The sequence below is a fragment of the Gordionus sp. m RMFG-2023 genome, chromosome 3, assembly GCF_954871325.1.
Source record: "Gordionus sp. m RMFG-2023 chromosome 3, tfGorSpeb1-WG-v2, whole genome shotgun sequence".
NCBI lineage: Eukaryota > Metazoa > Nematomorpha > Gordioida > Chordodea > Parachordodidae > Gordionus > Gordionus sp. m RMFG-2023.
In genome coordinates, this window is record NC_088777.1 from 2,068,001 (window position 1) to 2,088,102 (window position 20,102).

Genomic DNA, 20,102 nt, shown 5'->3' on the forward strand with positions numbered 1-20,102 from the left:
GCTTGTTACTAGCTGTAAAAAAATCAAAAAAATAAATAAAATATATTTTTTAAAAAAAATCCGGGCCGGGCCTGAAATTTTTTTTAAAAAACAAGAAACCGGGCCGGTTCGTAAAAACTTTTCGAATAAATCCGGTCCGGGCCGCCTCTACGGGTTTCTGATATTCTTTAAAATATAATTAATACGAAAGGTGGAATATTGCCGTCGAGCCCAACACATTCCTAGCTGACACTCTCCCTTATATCACGGATTATAAATCCAAAAGTAAGAAACACAAGGCTTCCAAGTACCTGGAACGCAGTAAAACTAACCCCGTATTAACATCGCTCATCATTTCCGAGAGTCAGAAAACTGCTACGGATTCCAAGAATTCTCAACCGAATTCTCCCCAGGTGGAATTCACTATTTCCCCGCACCAAGCGAATTCTGCCCACAGAATCAAACCCGTTTCTGAGCCCAGTATCTCCTCGTTCACCAAGGGGGATTATAGCAGCAAGTTCATATTCCCGGAGAACAACGGTGGTGATAGCAAAGATTTGGGGGTTAATCTGAGCCCCGATAAATTAAAAGAAGGAAACACGGATTCGGATGAAGGGAATAGAGATCATCGCGGACAAAGTCCGTCCATTAGTCCAAATCCCATAACGCCCCCCGTTAAAAGTGAATTACCTCTCACGGTGTTCAACAATTACTTCGGTATGGGTTCCGATGCTCAAGTTACATTGGAGTTTCATTTATCTAGAGGTTTGTTTTTTTTTTAAGATACGTTTTTTATTATTAAGGTATTGTTTTTTTTCTTTCAAACATAAAAAACTGGAAAAATACGGGGAAAAAAGCAGGCCTTAATGATTTTAAATTATACGCTAGTACCTAATATATATATAAAGTATTTATCTTCATTTATTTGCGATACTTTTTAATGATAATTATTTGGGTTTCTATTGAGTTAGTATTGTATTTCGTATTTCGGTTTAGCTGTGAAGAAATTAATTATTTATGTGAGGCGGATTAGGGGTAAATCGTCGGTGGCTAAGGGGGGTTATAGCGTAAAAACAGCTGCATTCATCACCTAATTATGTAATTTTCGCCATCATAGCGTAGCGATGTCGCACTATTTGTATAGATGTCATTATATTTTTTAAATGTAATAAATTTGTTTCTGAACTTAGAAAAAAAATAAATGATTTCTTATCCTTAAAACTAATTTTTTTTTTAAAGCTATTTAGCCAATCACTTAAGTATATCTTAGAATATATTTATTTTTTAAAACAAACAGAGGCGAATCCCGAAAAATTTAACAGCCGATTCAAGAATAAGATGTTTTACGCCGGGGTAAATAATGTACCATATATTATATACATATATCTATAATAATCAAAGTTAAGAGTTATATAGTAAATGTAGTTATCTTAATCTTTGATGCGCCATTTCTCACATGTTATTTTTTTTTTAACTGTAAAATGAAAATAATTAGGTTGGCGGAAAAGATATATTAAAACGTAGTTGGAAGGACTTGGTCAATCACATAAGCCTAAAGGTTTGACTTTTATTAATTATTTAATTTCGCGATTTCAAATGTTATAATTTTTAGTGATATTTATATATATATATTCGTTTAGTATATCTTCAGTTTAGAATTAGAGTGCTTCAACTATAAATAGAAAACTAGATTTTAAAAAAAAATTATATTAATTTTTGCTCTGTCAAAATTTATCAATAAGCTTTCTCCTATATTTGATTTTAAAACTTTAATGTTTGATTTGATTTTCTCAATTTTAAACATTTTGCGCAAAGTGGAGTTACTCCATTTCTAGGCCGACCATATATATATATATCAAACTATTTTTATATTCCACTAAAAAAAATGATAAATCGAAATACCTTACTATTATCATATAATCGACATACAAAAATAATTCTCGGGATAAAAAAAACGCTAAAAATTTTTAAAAAAAAATAAAATAAAGTCAAGTTGATGTTACACAAAAAAAAAAAAATTATTTTTCAAGGGGCAGGTATTGTCCATCCCCCAGGGTGTTACGAAATTTTGACTCAGTGGAGTTAATATATATATTTAAAAGATGGCCTAATAAAATTTTCCTCCTTCGTTTGGTAAATTTGGTGCACGGTCTTTCTTAGTGTTGTTAAACGGCTCTGAAAAAGAAAGAAAGAAAGAAAGAAAGAAAGAAAGAAAGAAAGAAAGAAAGAAAGAAAGAAAGAAAGAAAGAAAGAAAGAAAGAAGTCCTAGACATTTTGTTCCTTCTATGAACAAAATCTTCAGGCTCGCTTCATATTTTTCTTTCTTTCCTTTCGTTGATTTTTTCCCCTTTTTTTTGCCACTAATAATAGTCGGTCACGCGCCATAAAATATCCAGTACTATTAGTGATCTGCATCGGGCCTAATTTTTCAAACCCGGCCCGAATTTTTTTTTTAATGTTTTACCCGGCCCGAACCCGAACCCGAACCCGGATTTATTTGAATATAGAAGTTAAAATTTTTATAATAACTCAAAATAAACGATATACGTTATTTGGCCTCTACTTTTCTATTAATAAAATCACACATTTTTATTTTTACATAAAAAATTCGAACATAAAAATTGGTAAAATTTAGATATATTTTTAAAAATTTCTAAGGCCCGATTCGAATTTTCTTAAAAAAACGGGCCTACTTTTGCAGATCTCTGAGTAGACTATTGTTTTTTTTTAGGTTTAGTTCTGGCACGGATAACTTTATTTCTTAAATTTCTCCAGGGGCTCAGAACCTAATCAAGTTTTAGTCGAAAATTACGATAAAAAAAAAGATAAAGATAATAGCAGAACTGAAAGTCAAATAAATGCATTCTTATAATCAATATAATAAATTCTTAGTGGTCAACATTACCAAAATTATTTATTTATATTTCATAATTTATTTTTTTTTTTAAAAAATAAAATAAAATAAAAAATCAATATTGCTTTTTTGAAAATCGATAATCGATCAATAATTAGTGCGACGATATTGATTGGACAGAAAAAATCAGAGAGATGAAATTTCACTGTATATTGTTTCTCAATATTTCCAGGTAAATTATTTTTTAAATATATATTATTTTTTTTTTCAAATTCTTATTTTAAGTTAAAGTCAATGTATAAAAGTTTTTACCTCGTAATCAATCTGTTTTGGTTTTAAAATTAAAATTAATGAAAATATATGCTGACCTTGACTCTTGTTTATAATTATTATATAAAATCGATTAGATATGCTGGGGGTACTTTACCGTGGGGCTCTGATACCTCTACCAGTAATTTTGGGACTGGTGCTAGCAGTAACGTTGTAGCCGAAAGATCCTCTAGTAGCATAAGCAGCGAAAACAATGCTCTATTTGAAAGGCCTAGGTCTGACGACGGATATTTGGAAGTCATCGGGTTTACGGCCGCTTCATTGGTTAGTATATATTTATTGTTAACCAATCGTATAATTAATTGATTTGTTGTTTGTTTTTAAGATATATTTATTTTACTATTATCTTGAGGCACATGAAAAAAAAAAATTCTTATTGCTGAGACATGATTGGTTAATTGGTCCCGTCAATCTTGACATAATATTGATTGTATAAGAACGGGCCATTTTCCCAGAAGAGATTTTGTTTCAAAGTTTTATAATATATATTTCAGAATTTTTTTATAAATGGATTCTATTTTTTTTTTTTTTTAAATTCAATTCCAAAGGCTGCTCTGCAAATGGGAGGTCACGGCTACCGAATATGTCAATGTCATCTTATCGAATTAGTGACAACTACCAATATACCCTGTCAAGTTGATGGGGAGCCTTGTAAACTGTCCCCATCTATCATAACCATATCTCACCGAAACAAGGCTAACGTCGTTATCAAGAAACTCAAATATTTCGAGTAAAATCATTTATAAAAAAATTATAAAGAAACCATCTTTGTTTTACAGAATTTTGGCTTTCCGATAATTTTAAACCTTTAAGGTTTTATAGTTTATTCATATCACATACCAATATCAATCGCAGATAATAAACCAAAACATGTATATAGTAAATATATAATCAATGGGTTGATTAGCCGTTATGGAGTTTTTGAGTATATTGTCCTTTTTTTCAAATAGGCTTTCCTTTTCCTATTCTGCAAAATATCATTATGGCGACTAATAAAAGCAGCTTCGTATTTTACATTGTATCTGCATTGTATCGGGAATACAATATATTTAAAATATTTAAAAGTTTTTATTCCCACATCATCAGATCTTTCCTATATTATTGTCCATTCCAATAAAAAAAATATATTACAATTATTAAAAGATTTCGAGGTATTTCATGTAAGAATGTATATATATTAAATTAAATTACTTATTGATATTTATTTCGGCCATAGTGCCGACCCGTCGTCATTGAGTTTTTTAGTTTACCCGGGCTCAAAAATCTTAAAAATTTTTATTAAAGAAAGAAAGAATGAAAGAAAGAAATGAAAGAAAGAAAGAAAGAAATGAAAGAAAGAAATGAAAGAAAGAAAGAAAAGAAAAGAAAAGAAAAGAAAAGAAAAGAAAAGAAAAGAAAAGAAAAGAAAAGAAAAGAAAAGAAAAGAAAAGAAAAGAAAAGAAAAGAAAAGAAAAGAAAAGAAAAGAAAAGAAAAGAAAAGAAAAGAAAAGAAAAGAAAAGAAAAGAAAAGAAAAGAAAAGAAAAGAAAAGAAAAGAAAAGAAAAGAAAAGAAAAGAAAAGAAAAGAAAAGAAAAGAAAAGAAAAGAAAAGAAAAGAAAAGAAAAGAAAAGAAAAGAAAGGAAAGGAAAGGAATTTTGACCGAGCTCTAACCTCCCCCTCCTCCCAATCCCCTTTTCTGGTGTCATCACTGACACCAACGCGTGTTGATAACCAAACAGCGGGAAAGAAATTTTTTTTTTATTTGGGAATTTTTTTTTTATATATATAAATTTACAATTACGTTTATAACGAAATGGGCAAAAATTTTAATTTTCGCATTATTTTATTTTATCTAAGCTCCGAAGATACGGGTTTTGATGGGAATTATCGCAGATCCCAAGAAAATAACATGGAAGCGGACAATCTAGAATCCAAAGAAAGCTCTAAGATTTTTCAAACTCCTTTAGAATCAAGGAATTCCGAGTATATATTATCCTTTTTTTTATAAATTTTACGTTTTTAATTAATGTATCGCTTTTGTAACGGATATTGATAATAAATTTTTTTTTAAACTTTTTATGAGCAATAAATATATCATGGCACAGCTGACCTAGGGGAAAAGCTAATATTAAATTAAATATTAAGTTCAAAAGTTCATGAAAAATTCATCTGAAATTTATAGGAAAGATATTCTAAACACAGATTTTTAAATGATTGAGTGTTGAAAAAATAATTGACGCTTGTCATATACTAATTAGTGTTGTTAAAAAGTCGAGTTCACCCTACTCCACAACACAGTGTCTCGAGTCAAGACTAACTCGAGTCGTGAACTCAAGTCGACTAGAGGACGAATATTTTGTGAACTTGAGTCGATTAGAGGACGAATATTTCAAATTAGTTATTATTAAAATATATATATATAAATTATTCGCTTCATTTTTAAAAATAGCCTCGCGACAAACACGGTCTTCGTAAATTCGGACGATAATGCTCAAACTAAATCATACAACGAAAATCTCCCTACAAAACGAGTTATTTTTTCAAAAAATAAATATTTTAAAATATCATTTATATTTATATATATATATATATGGTAAGTATCAAATTTAAGTTTCGTACATTTTTCTACCCTTTTAAAATTTACTATAATTCTTACCCACGATTTTGAATTTTTAATTTTATCGAGCTTAAGGGATACATAATATATTAAATATAACTTCAAAATATTATGATTAATTAATTAATTATAATTTTTAAATAATATTTTACTAGAATTCTATATTGAACATACCCGACATCTCGTTGTCCCTTTGCGATAATAACGAAGATATTAACCACCTCAACGGAGATGACTTCGAAATAGGTGAGACCAAAATTGGCGGCAAACCTTTGGTAAAAGATGCCATTCCCGAATATAACGATGACTTGGGTGCTAATCATCATCATCGTCCCGGCTTAATAACCGATTATCCCGTCGATACAATTGAGACCGACAGAATAACGGGTTCAAATCAAGGTAATTTGTAATATTGTATTATTTAACTTTTTAATACATATACATATATATATATATATGTGTGTGTTAGCGTTAATTTATACTGTTCACAATTCATTAAATAAGGTATTCCAAACATGATGGAATAATGTATTTCCCGGTAAAAATCAGATTTTTAAATTTTTTTTAAAAAACGCGCTCGAAAAGCCGGAAATAACACATTGATGCTAATAACAGTATTCCACCATGTTTGGAATACCTAAAGATTTAACGGCCAAATTGTCTTTAATTCGTAAGATAGATATACATGATAGAATAATGTATTTCCCGGTAAAAACTGATTTTTAAAATTTAAAACACGTTGAGGCTAACGTATATATATATTTTAATCAACAAGAGAACTGCAATTTTTTTTGGCCTTCAGGTCTTAGGGGTCTTTTTTTTGTTCGAAAATGATTTAGGGTTCGGGTTTTTTATTATTTTTTATAAATACGGTTTTTATAGTGTTGTTGAACCATCTTACTTTGGGCCAGGAAGGAAGGAAGGAAGGAAGGAAGGAAGGAAGGAAGGAAGGAAGGAAGGAAGGAAGGAAGGAAGGAAGGAAGGAAGGAAGGAAGGAAGGAAGGAAGGAAGGAAGGAAGGAAGGAAGGAAGGAAGGAAGGAAGGAAGGAAGGAAGGAAGGAAGGAAGGAAGGAAGGAAGGAAGGAAGGAAGGAAGGAAGCAAGGAAGGAAGGAAGGAAAAGGAAGGAAGGAAGGGTGATTTAAACATCCACTATATGGTTATCATTTCCATCTTGCGGAATAAATTGATATATTGTTAAGAAGAAATGCAGAATATATTTTATTATTATTAAAATAAATTAAGAGCCCCGGGCGGGCAAAGAATTTTTTTATTTCCGGTCACGAGCCCTTTTCCGGAAATACGAAAAATAATTTCCCATCAGGATCGGTTCGGGAACTTGAAAAAATTTTAGCTCGATGCTGGTTTTAAACTTTTTTTGAAGAAGACAAAAAAAAAATTTTATAGTTTTTTGGGTAGCGATGTTAAACGGACGGCTCTTTTTGAGCCGATTTTTTTTAAAAGCGACGATGCGCCTGCGCTAATCGGCTCAACTAACTTTCATTGGAGGCAATATTTAAGCCAGAAAAATATTCTCCTAGCCTCGAGGATTAAGTAGATGTTCAAACTTAGTGTTGTTAAACGGCTGCTAACTCAAATTTTCATCCTGAAAAATATTACGCAAGCCTGAAGATTTTGCTCATAGAAGGAACCAAGGTCTGGACATAAATTATCGAAATCTCGACTCTCATACAACTTTTATATTTCCGGATAAAATATTAAGTTAGCCGGTTTTTAAAAACCGGCTCAAAAATAAACCGTTTAACAACACCATTTTTTGGGGGTATAATAACCTAAATTTCGTATCTTGAAGAAAAAATATTCAAAATTTTTTTTCCGGGGAACTTAAGGCCCTTTACGCCTCCCGCTATCGAGGGCTACCTAAATAAAAATGGTGGCGGAATCATTACGAAAAACAAATCATTAATTTGACCGTTAACGCATCGCTATGGCCGATGATTAGCAATTATAAGTTTATTCGTTTAAAAATGGTTAATTATCATCTTTATATGTGAAATAATATTGAGGCTTGTTTTTTTAGCATCGAAAAATTTTCCTGGGGGATAAATATAATACCCTCCTTTTTTTTTGATTTTTACTAGTGGATCGATTTATCGAAAAATCTTAGCAAATGATTTTTTTTATCAAAATATATTATAATATTAATATTACTTTATATAACAAGAGTCTAAGCAAAATCAACATTATCTATATGGTATGTGATGTGTGTTGGCGTCAATGTGTTTTATTTCTGGCAATGCGTTATTTTTTTATATAAAACCATTTTTTGAACGCGTTTATTTTTTTAAAATTATAAAAATCAGATTTTATCGGAAATGTAATTCTATCATGTTTGGAATACCTATCTTTTATGAATTGTAGACAATTTTGCCGTTAAAATATATTGGAAAATCTAATATAAATTTAATATTAAGTTTATAAGTTCATGGAATAAATTATCTTGAAATCAACGTGGAACGCATTTTCGGTAAAATTAGATTTTTTTTTTTGAATTTTAAAAAAAAACACTCTCAAAAAATAATTTAAATTTGAAAAAAAAATAACATTTACGGCTAACATATTATACCTTTATAATATTATGTTGGTTGTTTTTAAATACAAATTTTGTTTAGACTTGAAAATATAATAAATTAATTTATTTATTTCTTTTTATATATATTTTAGTGTATACATTTTATTACATAGTTTGTTTTTTTTAAAGCAATATTTTCTTATCTTTTTTTTTGCAATAATCAAAAAAGTGATAACAACTTTAATTAGTATTGAAATACGACACTTATATGCTTGAAGAAGAAGAATATGTGAACTTAAATAAAAGCTATATAGATCATTTCACGCTTACATAACTTATCGCGATTATTTTAGCTAGGTGTTTTATATAATACCTAGACTGACGATTCATTCATTCATTAAAATGCATTTTTTAAGCGTCGTTAAATAGCAAATCAGCTGGACCCGCCATATTGGTAACACGTATAGTTAATTATTCTCATGTTAAAAACTACTATTATAATTGATAACTTGCTTCCTTAACTATCTCGATGATCCGGCAATTCTTTAATTAAAGTTTGCATCAGATATAGGGAATAAATTAGGCTCTCTTTTTAAAATTTTAATAATGATTAGTCTAACCAAGATGGCGTCTCCAGCTGATTTGCATTTGATGTAACTATGTCATTGAAGACGTTAACTATTTTTTTAAAATATTTATATTGCGAAAAAAAAATATATATAGCTTATATAGACGCTTGCAAGAGAGGCGATCTCGACAACGTACGTTTACTTTTTAAAAATATTTACATTGTATAAGTTAACGTAACCGGATATGGGAATCCAGAGGGATTGGAAATCTTTCACTTTTCTAAAGTCATTTTTTACTGGAGGGGGTGCGGCACGTATATTTGAATTTAAGACAATTTTGCCCCCCCCCCTTATCATTTTGACAACTCTTCTTCTTCTCCGTTTAATGGCGATTATCCAGGTTCACCCAGGTTGGCCAGTTTTCCCTCTGATTTAATCATTAGGAAATTTTGTAAGCTAGGTTTTTTACAATTCGGGATGTCCTTCCTGACACTAACCCCCTTTAGGTGGTTTTTACATCCTCGTCGAGGAGACGGTGATCCTAATTCTAGACCCAGACCATAGGGAACCTTTTACATCTCCATTAGCCGCCAAAAAACGTTGCCACTCCCCTGCCGCGATGAGGGCTGTAGGTATAATTAGTGTCATAACGTTTAAAAAATAAATACGTAAATCGCGATATTGCCTGAAATTCGCGGACAAAAGATGAATCCATATGGGTTCCATTTCCGGTTACGACATTTTATACGCAATGTTTTGTAATAATAATCTAAAAGTATATTTAAAGAGTTCAGTATTTCAAAATATAGAAAATGTGTATTTATATTTTGCTTTAGATGAAAAATCTGATATCGCATTCTCACGCTGATATAACATGTGTAGACTCTTCCGGCCTAAGTGCCTTACACTATTCATCTCAATTCGGTTTTAAAAATATCGTGAAATACTTTTTAGAAAACGGTAATTAAATACTTTTTATTTATATTATTCGTGTATCATTATATACCTTTGTAAAATAGTATCGCTTTAAACTGATAACATGTATCACTTATATCCAGACTGACGGGTTCATTCGTTAAAATGCACTAGCGTCGCTGAATACGAATCAGCTGGTGACAACCTTTTTTGGTATCACGTATTAGAATTTTTTAACTAAAATGGCGTCTCCAGCTGATTTACATCGATGCACCTTTAAATGAATAAATTGTCAATCTATGTCGTCGTTTCTAATAAAGTATATAATTTGAAAAATTAATTTTTTTAGCCCCGAAATATATGATTGACCTTAAAGACAACGACAAGTTACAAATCTATTTTTGATGATATATATATATATACTTATTATGCTGCATTTATAATAAAACGCTATTCGCTCACGCATGTGACGGAATTAATCGCTAGCGAAACTTACAGCGATTAATACTTTTTTGGAAATATTACTTTTAAACAGCTGTTGCCGATTTCATCATTTCGCGCACTATTTTATAAATGACACCTATCATATAGGCTTGAATAACGTAAAATCACTTCGCCAAAAAATTCAGAGACTTGCAGAGGTACCATTTGGACAGCCCGGCCCGGATTTATTTTTCAAAAATTTTTTTAAGACCGAGCCCGAGCCGGTTTTTTATAAAAAAAAAATTGACCCGGATTTCTAAAAAAAAATTTAATTATATTTATTTTTGATTTTTATAGTTAATAATGACGATTTCGAATATTTTGATTTAACAATATACGGCCTGGGGCTAGGCCTGCAGGTTCTCTGATATGAAGGCAGCCTTAGTACGATAATTGGATATCTAAGAATTCTTAGTCGTATATATTCTATTTATTTTTTTTTAAAAATGACACTATAGAACTAATTAAACTATATAACATCACAATAAATTACAAATTATTAAATAAATTAATATATCATTGTTTTTTTTTACGTAACTTTGTTACCTTTAAAAACAAAATATATTAAACTTCCCACAAATTAAGGTAAAATTCGGATTTCATCCAAGACCTTTTCATAGGAAAAATTAAATATATATTATATTGTTTTTTTTTCTTCAAATAATATAAAAAAATAATCCGACAGAGGGCAAACAGCTCTACACAAAGCGGTCTCTAATGGCAGGAGAGGCGTCTGCGCCTTATTGGTCGAAAATGGTGCTAAAACCGATATACCCGATTATCAAGTCAGTTATAATATTCAAATGACAGACATATAAATATAATAATACCTAGACTGATAACGCGTTCATATAATTAACGCGTTTGAAAAGCGTCGTTGAACGCGAATCAGCTGGACCCGCCATCTTGGTAACCCGTATAGTAATTATTCTCGTGTTAAAATAAAAACTACCATTTTCTGCGTCGGATATAGGAATAAATTGGACCTCTCTTTTAAAAAAAATTTTTAATGATGAATATGGGTAATCAAAATGGCGTCCCCAGCTGTTTTTCATTGATGCACACCTTTAAGTCATTGGTTGTATCGCTAACATAATTTTTATTTTTCCTATCCTTACGTGTTGAATTGGGCTATGGGAAAGTTTGATCCGGAAATTATTATTCCGCCATTGTCTAGGAAATGCGTAAACTATTAATTTATAATATAATGTTGCACCATTAAAATTTTTGTATCCTCTTTTTAATTTATATAATAATAAAATCGATACGATAAAATTCGATAACAATTACGGGTCAAACCCGGGTTTTCGAATATATAAATTGTCCTACATCTCAATTAGTGTTGTTTAAACGGCTTCGTTTTGAGCCGATTTTTAAAAACGGCTAACTCAAGATTTCATCTAGAATATTATTGAAGCCCTAAGGATTTTCTTTGTAGAAGGGAAAAAAAGGTTTCTTGAGGTTTAGGCAAATATTTTTCTGGCTAAAATACTGAGTTAGCCGATTTTTAAAAACGGCTAACTCAAGATTTCATCTAGAATATTATTGAAGCCCTAAGGATTTTCTTTGTAGAAGGGAAAAAAAGGTTTCTTGAGGTTTAGGCAAATATTTTTCTGGCTAAAATACTGAGTTAGCCGATTTTTAAAAACGGCTAACTCAAGATTTCATCTAGAATATTATTGAAGCCCTAAGGATTTTCTTTGTTACCGATTTTTAAAAACGGCTAACTCAAGATTTCATCTAGAATATTATTGAAGCCCTAAGGACTTTCTTTGTAGAAGGGAAAAAAAGGTTTCTTGAGGTTTAGGCAAATATTTTTCTGGCTAAAATACTGAGTTAGCCGTTTTTTAAAAATCGGCTCAAAACGAGCCGTTTAACAACAGGAAATGGTAATGGGTATTTGTACACTCTGCTTACATTCCCGCCAAAAAAAATACGAAATTAAAAAACCGCGCTAAATTAAATTGATTTTAAAATTTTGTTGAACAATGCAACATCTGTATTTCCAGTGCACAATGTCGAATAACCGTATCCTATAATAATCTTTCGAGTCATCTTTTATATGGTGGGCAATACACGAATTGATTATATTATATATTGTTTCGATATTAAACTATAACGAAAGGGCCTGATTGCTCAAGACATAGCTACCTTATCCGGAGATTTAGAATTAGCAGAATATCTCAGAGGTAAATCCGATTTATCCTTCAACAAAGACCTGTACAGCATCGAAACGTTAGTATAGAAAAGCGTAAATCCTTTTGGGAATCACTGTTTAGAAAACAAAACAATACAAAACCAAAAAAACATAAATACTCAAATTTGTTTTTTTTTAAATCATTTATCATGTTTGATATATTTTATACCCAAATAAAAGCAAAAAACAATGCAATATTATTTATTTTTTCCTATCTCGAGAATTACGTAAAGTGGTGTTTAGCAGGGAAATGTATTCCATTAAGATTTTTCTTTGAGTGGAATTTAAATACAAATTATTTTTCTTTCTTTCATTCTTTCTTTCTTCAAAGAAGGAGAATTTTATATAATGATTGTAATGGTAATTTAAAAAAGATATAAATAAATCTAATGGTCCTCATCTTAATAGATATAGTAATTACTTATCTAAACTTCTTATGAACCATAATTTTAAGATCTTTTTGAACTTCGGTAGTTTGTTGACAATAGATTTTAAGAGCTACCAAAATGTATGTATATATACTGTTTGTAAATCTAATAATGTAAAATTAGACTTTTCTTTATTTTTTTAAAAAAAAAGGATCATTTGCATAGTAGTTTAGTATTATTATATCAAATTTGTGTAGATGGAAATATAATTTAATAAATATATATATAAACTTTCTCGTGAATTTTTTTAAGGAATTCAAAAAAAAAAAAGAACATAAGTATCTGGCAGGGATCTAAGAAATTTTGGTTTATTGTATTTGTATCTGTGGTCGGTATCGATAGAATAGACTAAAACATATAATGAAAGTTATAAAGTAATTCTTATCATCTATTAAATACAAAGAAAAAATCACATTTTTATAAATATAAATAAGATTTTAATTTATTTATTAATTAAAATCAAAAATTATTTCACATTTAATATTGCGTTGTTTGTTATATATTTTTGTATAAATATTCTGGGGAGTTTGTTTTATCCTTGGGTAACATATACAAAAAATTTTTACGATTCATAAAAAAACCATCATATTTTAATGGGCAAGTATTGTAATTTTTTGTCTAAACTAAAGAATACACATTTCTTTGAGAACCGTTTTCGTTCATGGAGACTTCGAAAACGTAAGCTATGCACAATAGGATTTCTTGAGATGCTCTGTCAGTGATTACCTTATAGAGGAATGAAAAAATAAGTGAGAAAAAAAAATAGGTTTTTTTAAACATTCATTTTAAAAATAATCGCCATTGTAGCATGGTTAAAGCAACGCGATTCGATGTAGCCCTAATTTGTCCGACAACTATAACTGAGACGCCTTAGTAATCAATGATATCATTGTAATAGTAGTTTTTTTGAAAAAATCTAGCATTTTTCTTAAAAAAAATAGGGGAAGTACCTGAAGTATAGTGAAATTTTCCAGAACACTGTTCATCATGTATTTTTCCGGTAAATTTATGAGCTTGAGGACAAAATTGATCATATATTCGCAAAGCGGAGATCGGTTTATCCTGTATAAGTAAGTATCATTTTCTAATCTACCATATTCCGTCTAAAATAAAATAAAAAATTAATTAATCTTTATATTTGTTATACATTACATCGACGATATAACGTTCATTTATCTAAATTAAGTATACAATGTCGATATTTTCTGTATATATATTTAAGATAAATTTTTTTCTATTAGCGTATATATAGATTGTAAGGTAGGGCGATTCTAGGCCAGTTTTGTCATGAAAAATGATCAACATGTACTTATTATCTTTCTTTTCTATTGCTTTAAAATGATATTTTATTAAAAGGGTATAATTTGCCGAAAAATGGGGGGGGTTGGGTCTCACATAATGATATAGTATATTTTTTGATTTGCCAAAAACTTATAATATGTAGAAAGAAAGAAAGAAAGTTAATTGGTAAGTTAGAAATTTTTTTAAAAAAAACATATGTTTACTTCCACTTTTTCAACGACCTGCTTACCGAAAGAGCAAATCTTGGTCGAAACGACGACTGTCAACTCGGTGTCACTTTGATAACTTTTTTTTTTTAAAAAAAAACTGACATTTAGGTCATGAAATTTAAAAAAATAATGATTATTAAAATCAAAAATATGCCGTGCCGAAAGAAAAAGAACTCGTCTTATTAAAAGAGAAATTCGATTTTTTTTTTCTACTTCTTCTCTAGATTAGATTAGTTATAATAAATTTTTACCAGCTATCTATTCCGTAAAAAGCGTTGGGTTCATTGTTATTGATGTCGATATCCACATCTCCCTTTTTTTTTTAAAAAAAAAGCAACATATTTAAATTTATACAAGTTCAAAAAAAAGGGGGAAATTTAAAAATAATTTTCAGATTTTGATTTATACAATTAATATTTCCGTGTTTTAACTCCTTTGTAGGTGGCCCGGCCCCGTAAAGTATATTATATTTATTTTTGAATTTTTTTATAGCTATAATAATGGCGATTTCGAGTGTTTAGTTTTAAAAACATCGGGCCGGGTTTAGGGCTGAGCTTGCGGGTTTCTTGTATCTGTACTAAGAAGATCGAACCCTTCGGTTAGTTAATCGGCGACTCCTAAAACCAAAATAACCCGATTGCTTATAAAAATTAATATTTGAAAGGGTAATTAATAAGTTGTGTGCAGAGTTGTTAAAGGATCTAGATACAAGTATCGGATCTATATACAAGTATCTAGATATAAAAATGTGGTATCTGTATCTGTATCTTTTTGATTAAAATATCGGTATCTAGATATTATTTTAGACGATGTATCTGTATCTAGATCCATTTAAAAAGTATCTTTTAACAACTCTGGTGTGTGTGTATATATATATATATAATTTCTAAAAAATAAGTTTTTAAAATTACCCAAAATTTGACTAAGTAAAATGCGTTTGTAGGACCTTTGGAAAAGAGTTCTCTCAACCCGGGAAATTTGTCGTGAATTTGTTTGACTTCAATTTTCTAAAAAAAAAAAAATATATCATTAATTTATATTTTCTCATTTTTTTTTAGGCTATGATTAATTTTTTTTTATATTCAAATTGAATCACAGATGTTCCCTACATTAGAATTATTATATTAGAAATTTTATCAGTATCTTTTCTTCCTCTTGGAGTAATATTCATACGAAATCCCTTATCTAACTATATTGCTCTTCTTTGAGCCTAATGTTTGTTAAACGGCGCCGATTTTTTCAAAACGGTCAACTCAATATTTTATCCAGAAAAATGTTGCATATGCCTCGAGATTTCGCTATATTCTCTAAATTTTTGTTCCATCTTTGAGCAAAATCTTCAGGCTTGCCCCTTTGATTTCAGGATTTCCGTTTTGCAGAATTAGTCTAGGGATATTTTTTTTTCTTTAATTTTTAAATATAATATATATAAGAAAAAACCTCGATTGGCATGTTGTCATAGTTGATGGGACGATCTACGAAAACGAACAAGTGACGTCTGAGTAACACATGGCTCTGTATAGATGAGGGAATGTGCAAAGGGGATTAAATATTATTTATAACATTTTTTTTTAGCGAGGATGCCGAATCTATGGGGGGGGGGTATATTTGAGCCCTACTTCGAGAATAAAAAATTTTGGGAAAAGGCAGAAATTTTTCTGTGGTAAGCTTTCCCTTCAATATCTCTTTCCACTCTACGTTAATTCGTGCTATCTCTTTTATCTAATTTATATTTCTCCATATTGGCTCTAAACCATATGGGCCCCATCGAAGTTTTGGCCATCCCGCGATTACGTTTACCCATCACTTCCAAAACTCTTAACCTTATTTCTTATATACAGTTTATAGGCATGTTACCACCTAACTCTGTTCACCATTATCTTAGTCTTAATAGTCACTATACCTTTAAACTTCCTGGTATTCTTGTATAAAAACAGCCAATAATATGGTTTTATTATCGGCATTTGCCAGGTCAAAAAAGTTTTTTAAATTTGCGGGAAATATTTCGAGTTAAAAAAAAAATCTTTGATTTCGTGTTATTAGTGTCTGGTTTAAACGGCTCTATTTGAGTCGATTTTTTTAACAAGGGGCTAACTCGATATTTTATCCAGAAAAAAATATTACGTCAAAGATGGAACAAAGGATCGGACATCTATTAGGCTAAATCTCGAGGCTCAGGCAAAGTATTACGGGCCGGCAACAATATTCTGCGTAATAATTTTCGGGGTAGAATATAGATTTAGCCGTTATATCGACCCGAACCGTTTAACAACACTAATCGAATTAACCTTGTACATACTTATTGTATGTAAGAATACAATATTTTTATAAATACTCACGAAATCTTAGATATCAAGAAAAGAGTGTCGGAAATTTTTCCGCGGCAACAGTTCATTCCCATTTTACCACCCCTTCTTATATTATAGAAAAAAAAAAATATTTTCTTGCCCCCTTCCAGAAGGAATTCTGTAGGGACGCCCATGGCCAAGATGCTTACATTCATCTTTTTAAAAACAATAATTTGTAACGTATTATTTAAGAAAAAAAATAGTTTTTTTTTTCTCTCGGGTTCATATTACATTGTAATTAAAGAATGACAAAAAAAATGACCTATATTAGGGGCCGTGTAATATTTTATATTCTTCCAACTTACTTGAGTTCTGTTGAGCTTTTTGGCACCGTTGACCTTGAGAAATTTCATGGCTTGCCTATCGACTTCATCAGAATTCCCCATTTTTTGGACACCCTTTTCGTAACAATCATCTTTTATCATATTCTCGACGTAGCACGAAAAGCTTAACAATCTCAGCTTGTCCGACTCCAGGAATGTCGCGTGCTGAATATCAGAATTCCCGTTGTGAAATTCCGAATCATCTTCGGCGTTTTCGTCGCTCATCTCGTCCACTTTACGTTTGACCAAACTCTCGCGACATTTCGAGGCGTTTCGTATTTCCGTTGAGTCGCGGTTATTTCCCCTTCCTTCCTGTTTGATTGTAGCGTCGTTCGAACAATCGCGACCAAAGCAATTATTCGATATCGTGGACGGAATGGGGTAATATGGAGAGGTGAGGGGCCGGGTTCTGTAATACGAATCTTCGCGCTCATTGTTTCTGTCAGTTTAATATATAAAAAATTATGTCAGAGACCTGCAGGCCAGGCCCTAAGCCCGGGTACACGGGCCGGATGATAAAAGTCGGGTCGGACCGGCCTGAATATATTAAAAGTATATATTCAAAAGCAAACAAAAAAATCGTGTTGCAAATATTAAATTTAAATGTATACATGCAAATAGGAGACAGGGTAAGAGGAGATGATTTCGAATCTTCCTGGTAATGCCGGTTGTTGATAGCATTTATTTGAGCGTTTTTGGGTGGTAAAAACTTTATTTTATTTTTATTATTTTCGCAAAACAATATATTATTTATTGTTGTATGATGGGAATTTTAATCAAATATTTCGTAAGCAGCATATCTTTGCTAGGCGTTGGTTAGGGGGTACTACAAAAAAAAGTGGCTTAAAGATATGGAAAAAGTTTGAGAAGAGAAGAGAAGAGAAGAGAAGAGAAGAGAAGAGAAGAGAAGAGAAGAGAAGAGAAGAGAAGAGAAGAGAAGAGAAGAGAAGAGAAGAGAAGAGAAGAGAAGAGAAGAGAAGAGAAGAGAAGAGAAGAGAAGAGAAGAGAAGAGAAGAGAAGAGAAGAGAAGAGAAGAGAAGAGAAGAGAAGAGAAGAGAAGAGAAGAGAAGAGAAGAGAAGAGAAGAGAAGAGAAGAGAAGAGAAGAGAAGAGAAGAGAAGAGAAGAGAAGAGAAGAGAAGAGAAGAGAAGAGAAGAGAAGAGAAGAGAAGAGAAGAGAAGAGAAGAGAAGAGAAGAGAAGAGAAGAGAAGGAAATCCGATTAACAAAGAATCTCCTAATCTTTTTAAACCCCAAGAATAAACCATCTTTTTGAAGTGAATATAAAAAGAAATTCAATTAAAAATGGAGCATAATTAACTTGTAAAACTTGGGGATAACTAGACGTATTTACGTCGCCAGCATTGGTAGAAACGAAATCTTTTTTATCCGCGTCTTTGGCTGAATGAACGCGATGACCGTTAAAATTTAATTTTCCGTCATCTTCAGCTGCCGCGTTATGGTCAACGCTCTCATTCTTGAACGATAATTTACTCGTATCGCCTTGCAGGGAAAACGTGAGAGGGGATGGCGTAGATGCCGCGTGACCTGTAGACATTTTGTGCCAATTTTTGGGATGATCGAAATTTCCTCTAGAATTTATATCCGTTGGCATTTTGTCATCTGCCGCCTCGATATTTGAAGAACTTTCGTTGGCACTCTCCTATTTTTTTTTTAAAAAAAAAAGAAAGAATAGAACAAATATCTAAACTTGGATTTTTCAAGCCTTAGAGTCTAAAAAAAATAAATATATCTGTATATGTTAGCATCAATGTATCATTTTTTTTGGGCGCGTTTTTTTTAAATTTAAACCTTCTGATTTTACCGGAAATGTATTAGATTGACGCTAACACATATATAATTATATATATATACAAAAGACGCACTTTGAGAGAATGATGTTGGATTTGGTTTTCGCGCGATTTTTTCCTGGCCAGAACTTGAATGTGACTCGACACCTGTTTGCGAGACCGGGTTTTTCCGGTTCTCAATTTGATGTACCTAGCGATCAACTCGTTTCGGCCTTCGTAAATTTTTTTTTATAAAAAGGGAAAAAAAATTTTCTTATCATGGTTTTCATACACTAGATTTGTTACGAGGGCTAATAAATAAATATAAGTGGAATTAATAATCTTTATATAATATCCAATGTAAATCAAATAATGTTTAAATGAAGAATTCGTAGATTACATATTTTAGTTTTATATGATATCTTACGACAAAATTATATACATGTCAACCATGAACACGAAGTCAATCACTATGGATTAGGGAGATGAGAGTGATCACCTGACAACCTACTCATTTGTTGTAATAACCAAAGATTGTATTTATTGAATAAAATGTATGTTAATAAATTGGAGTTATGTTAGAAATAACTTTGAGAATTTGTGAGAGGATTGCTCGGTGAATCAAAGAATCACTCATTTATATGATAAAAGCATTATATCCATAGCTAGCCCATTATTATAAAACAGAATAGATTAATATTTTAGCCAAAGGCCTGAGGAGATTTGGTTATGTTAGAAGTTTGATCCCTTTCTGGCGGAATCTAGAGGCTTGATAGATAGGTTATATAAATATTTTATACAACACTATATAAAAATGGGAAAGGGGGGGGGGGGGGCAATAAAGAGATTTAAGTTTAATAATATTATTCCGCTTGCTGTTCCTACAATAATGATTTTGAACAATGGGCTTGTGTGGTGAGCTAGTTAAGATATTTAGAATATCAAATTCGTAGATAACTGTTTTAAACTAATCAATCATGTTGCCTCATCATCAACATTTGAACAATTTCTTTAAGCTCTCTACATATATGTAGAATAAATATCTTATTTTATTTTTGTTTGAAAATGATCGCATAAAAAATACTAGTATAAAATAAGATTTTTAGTTTAAATCTTTCTAATGCGCAGAATCTATTCAAGTTTCGATGAAAGCCTTTTCTTCTGAAGATAAATTTTATTTTTTTTAATATCATTTTAACAACGCTACTTCCGGCAATATGTACTCTGCGGCAAAATATTTAATAAAACATG

General features: G+C 30.8%; 2 protein-coding genes across 2 annotated transcripts in view; one reads left to right on the forward strand and one right to left on the reverse strand.

Moving 5' to 3' along the window:
• Positions 1–12,628, forward strand: part of LOC135926063 (uncharacterized) — a 96,458-nt gene extending 83,830 nt beyond the window's left edge. Inside the window, exons 10-23 of the mRNA XM_065461729.1 lie at positions 191–744; positions 1,277–1,332; positions 1,475–1,537; positions 2,992–3,065; positions 3,241–3,427; positions 3,712–3,893; positions 5,000–5,125; positions 5,592–5,673; positions 5,915–6,158; positions 9,014–9,051; positions 9,696–9,819; positions 10,124–10,160; positions 10,943–11,042; positions 12,383–12,628. Of these exons, the coding sequence (XP_065317801.1) occupies positions 191–744; positions 1,277–1,332; positions 1,475–1,537; positions 2,992–3,065; positions 3,241–3,427; positions 3,712–3,893; positions 5,000–5,125; positions 5,592–5,673; positions 5,915–6,158; positions 9,014–9,051; positions 9,696–9,819; positions 10,124–10,160; positions 10,943–11,042; positions 12,383–12,502 (1,987 nt within the window). The 3' untranslated portion in view covers positions 12,503–12,628. The remainder of the gene's footprint in view (positions 1–190; positions 745–1,276; positions 1,333–1,474; positions 1,538–2,991; positions 3,066–3,240; positions 3,428–3,711; positions 3,894–4,999; positions 5,126–5,591; positions 5,674–5,914; positions 6,159–9,013; positions 9,052–9,695; positions 9,820–10,123; positions 10,161–10,942; positions 11,043–12,382) is intronic.
• A 412-nt stretch (positions 12,629–13,040) lies between these two features.
• Positions 13,041–20,102, reverse strand: part of LOC135927493 (uncharacterized) — a 30,582-nt gene continuing 23,520 nt past the window's right edge. The window contains exons 4-13 of the mRNA XM_065463502.1: positions 18,948–19,084; positions 18,383–18,724; positions 17,676–17,773; positions 17,047–17,503; positions 15,834–15,908; positions 15,305–15,400; positions 14,645–14,706; positions 14,388–14,469; positions 13,833–13,985; positions 13,041–13,608 (exon numbers count right to left, since the gene is read on the reverse strand). Of these exons, the coding sequence (XP_065319574.1) occupies positions 13,501–13,608; positions 13,833–13,985; positions 14,388–14,469; positions 14,645–14,706; positions 15,305–15,400; positions 15,834–15,908; positions 17,047–17,503; positions 17,676–17,773; positions 18,383–18,724; positions 18,948–19,084 (1,610 nt within the window). The 3' untranslated portion in view covers positions 13,041–13,500. The remainder of the gene's footprint in view (positions 13,609–13,832; positions 13,986–14,387; positions 14,470–14,644; positions 14,707–15,304; positions 15,401–15,833; positions 15,909–17,046; positions 17,504–17,675; positions 17,774–18,382; positions 18,725–18,947; positions 19,085–20,102) is intronic.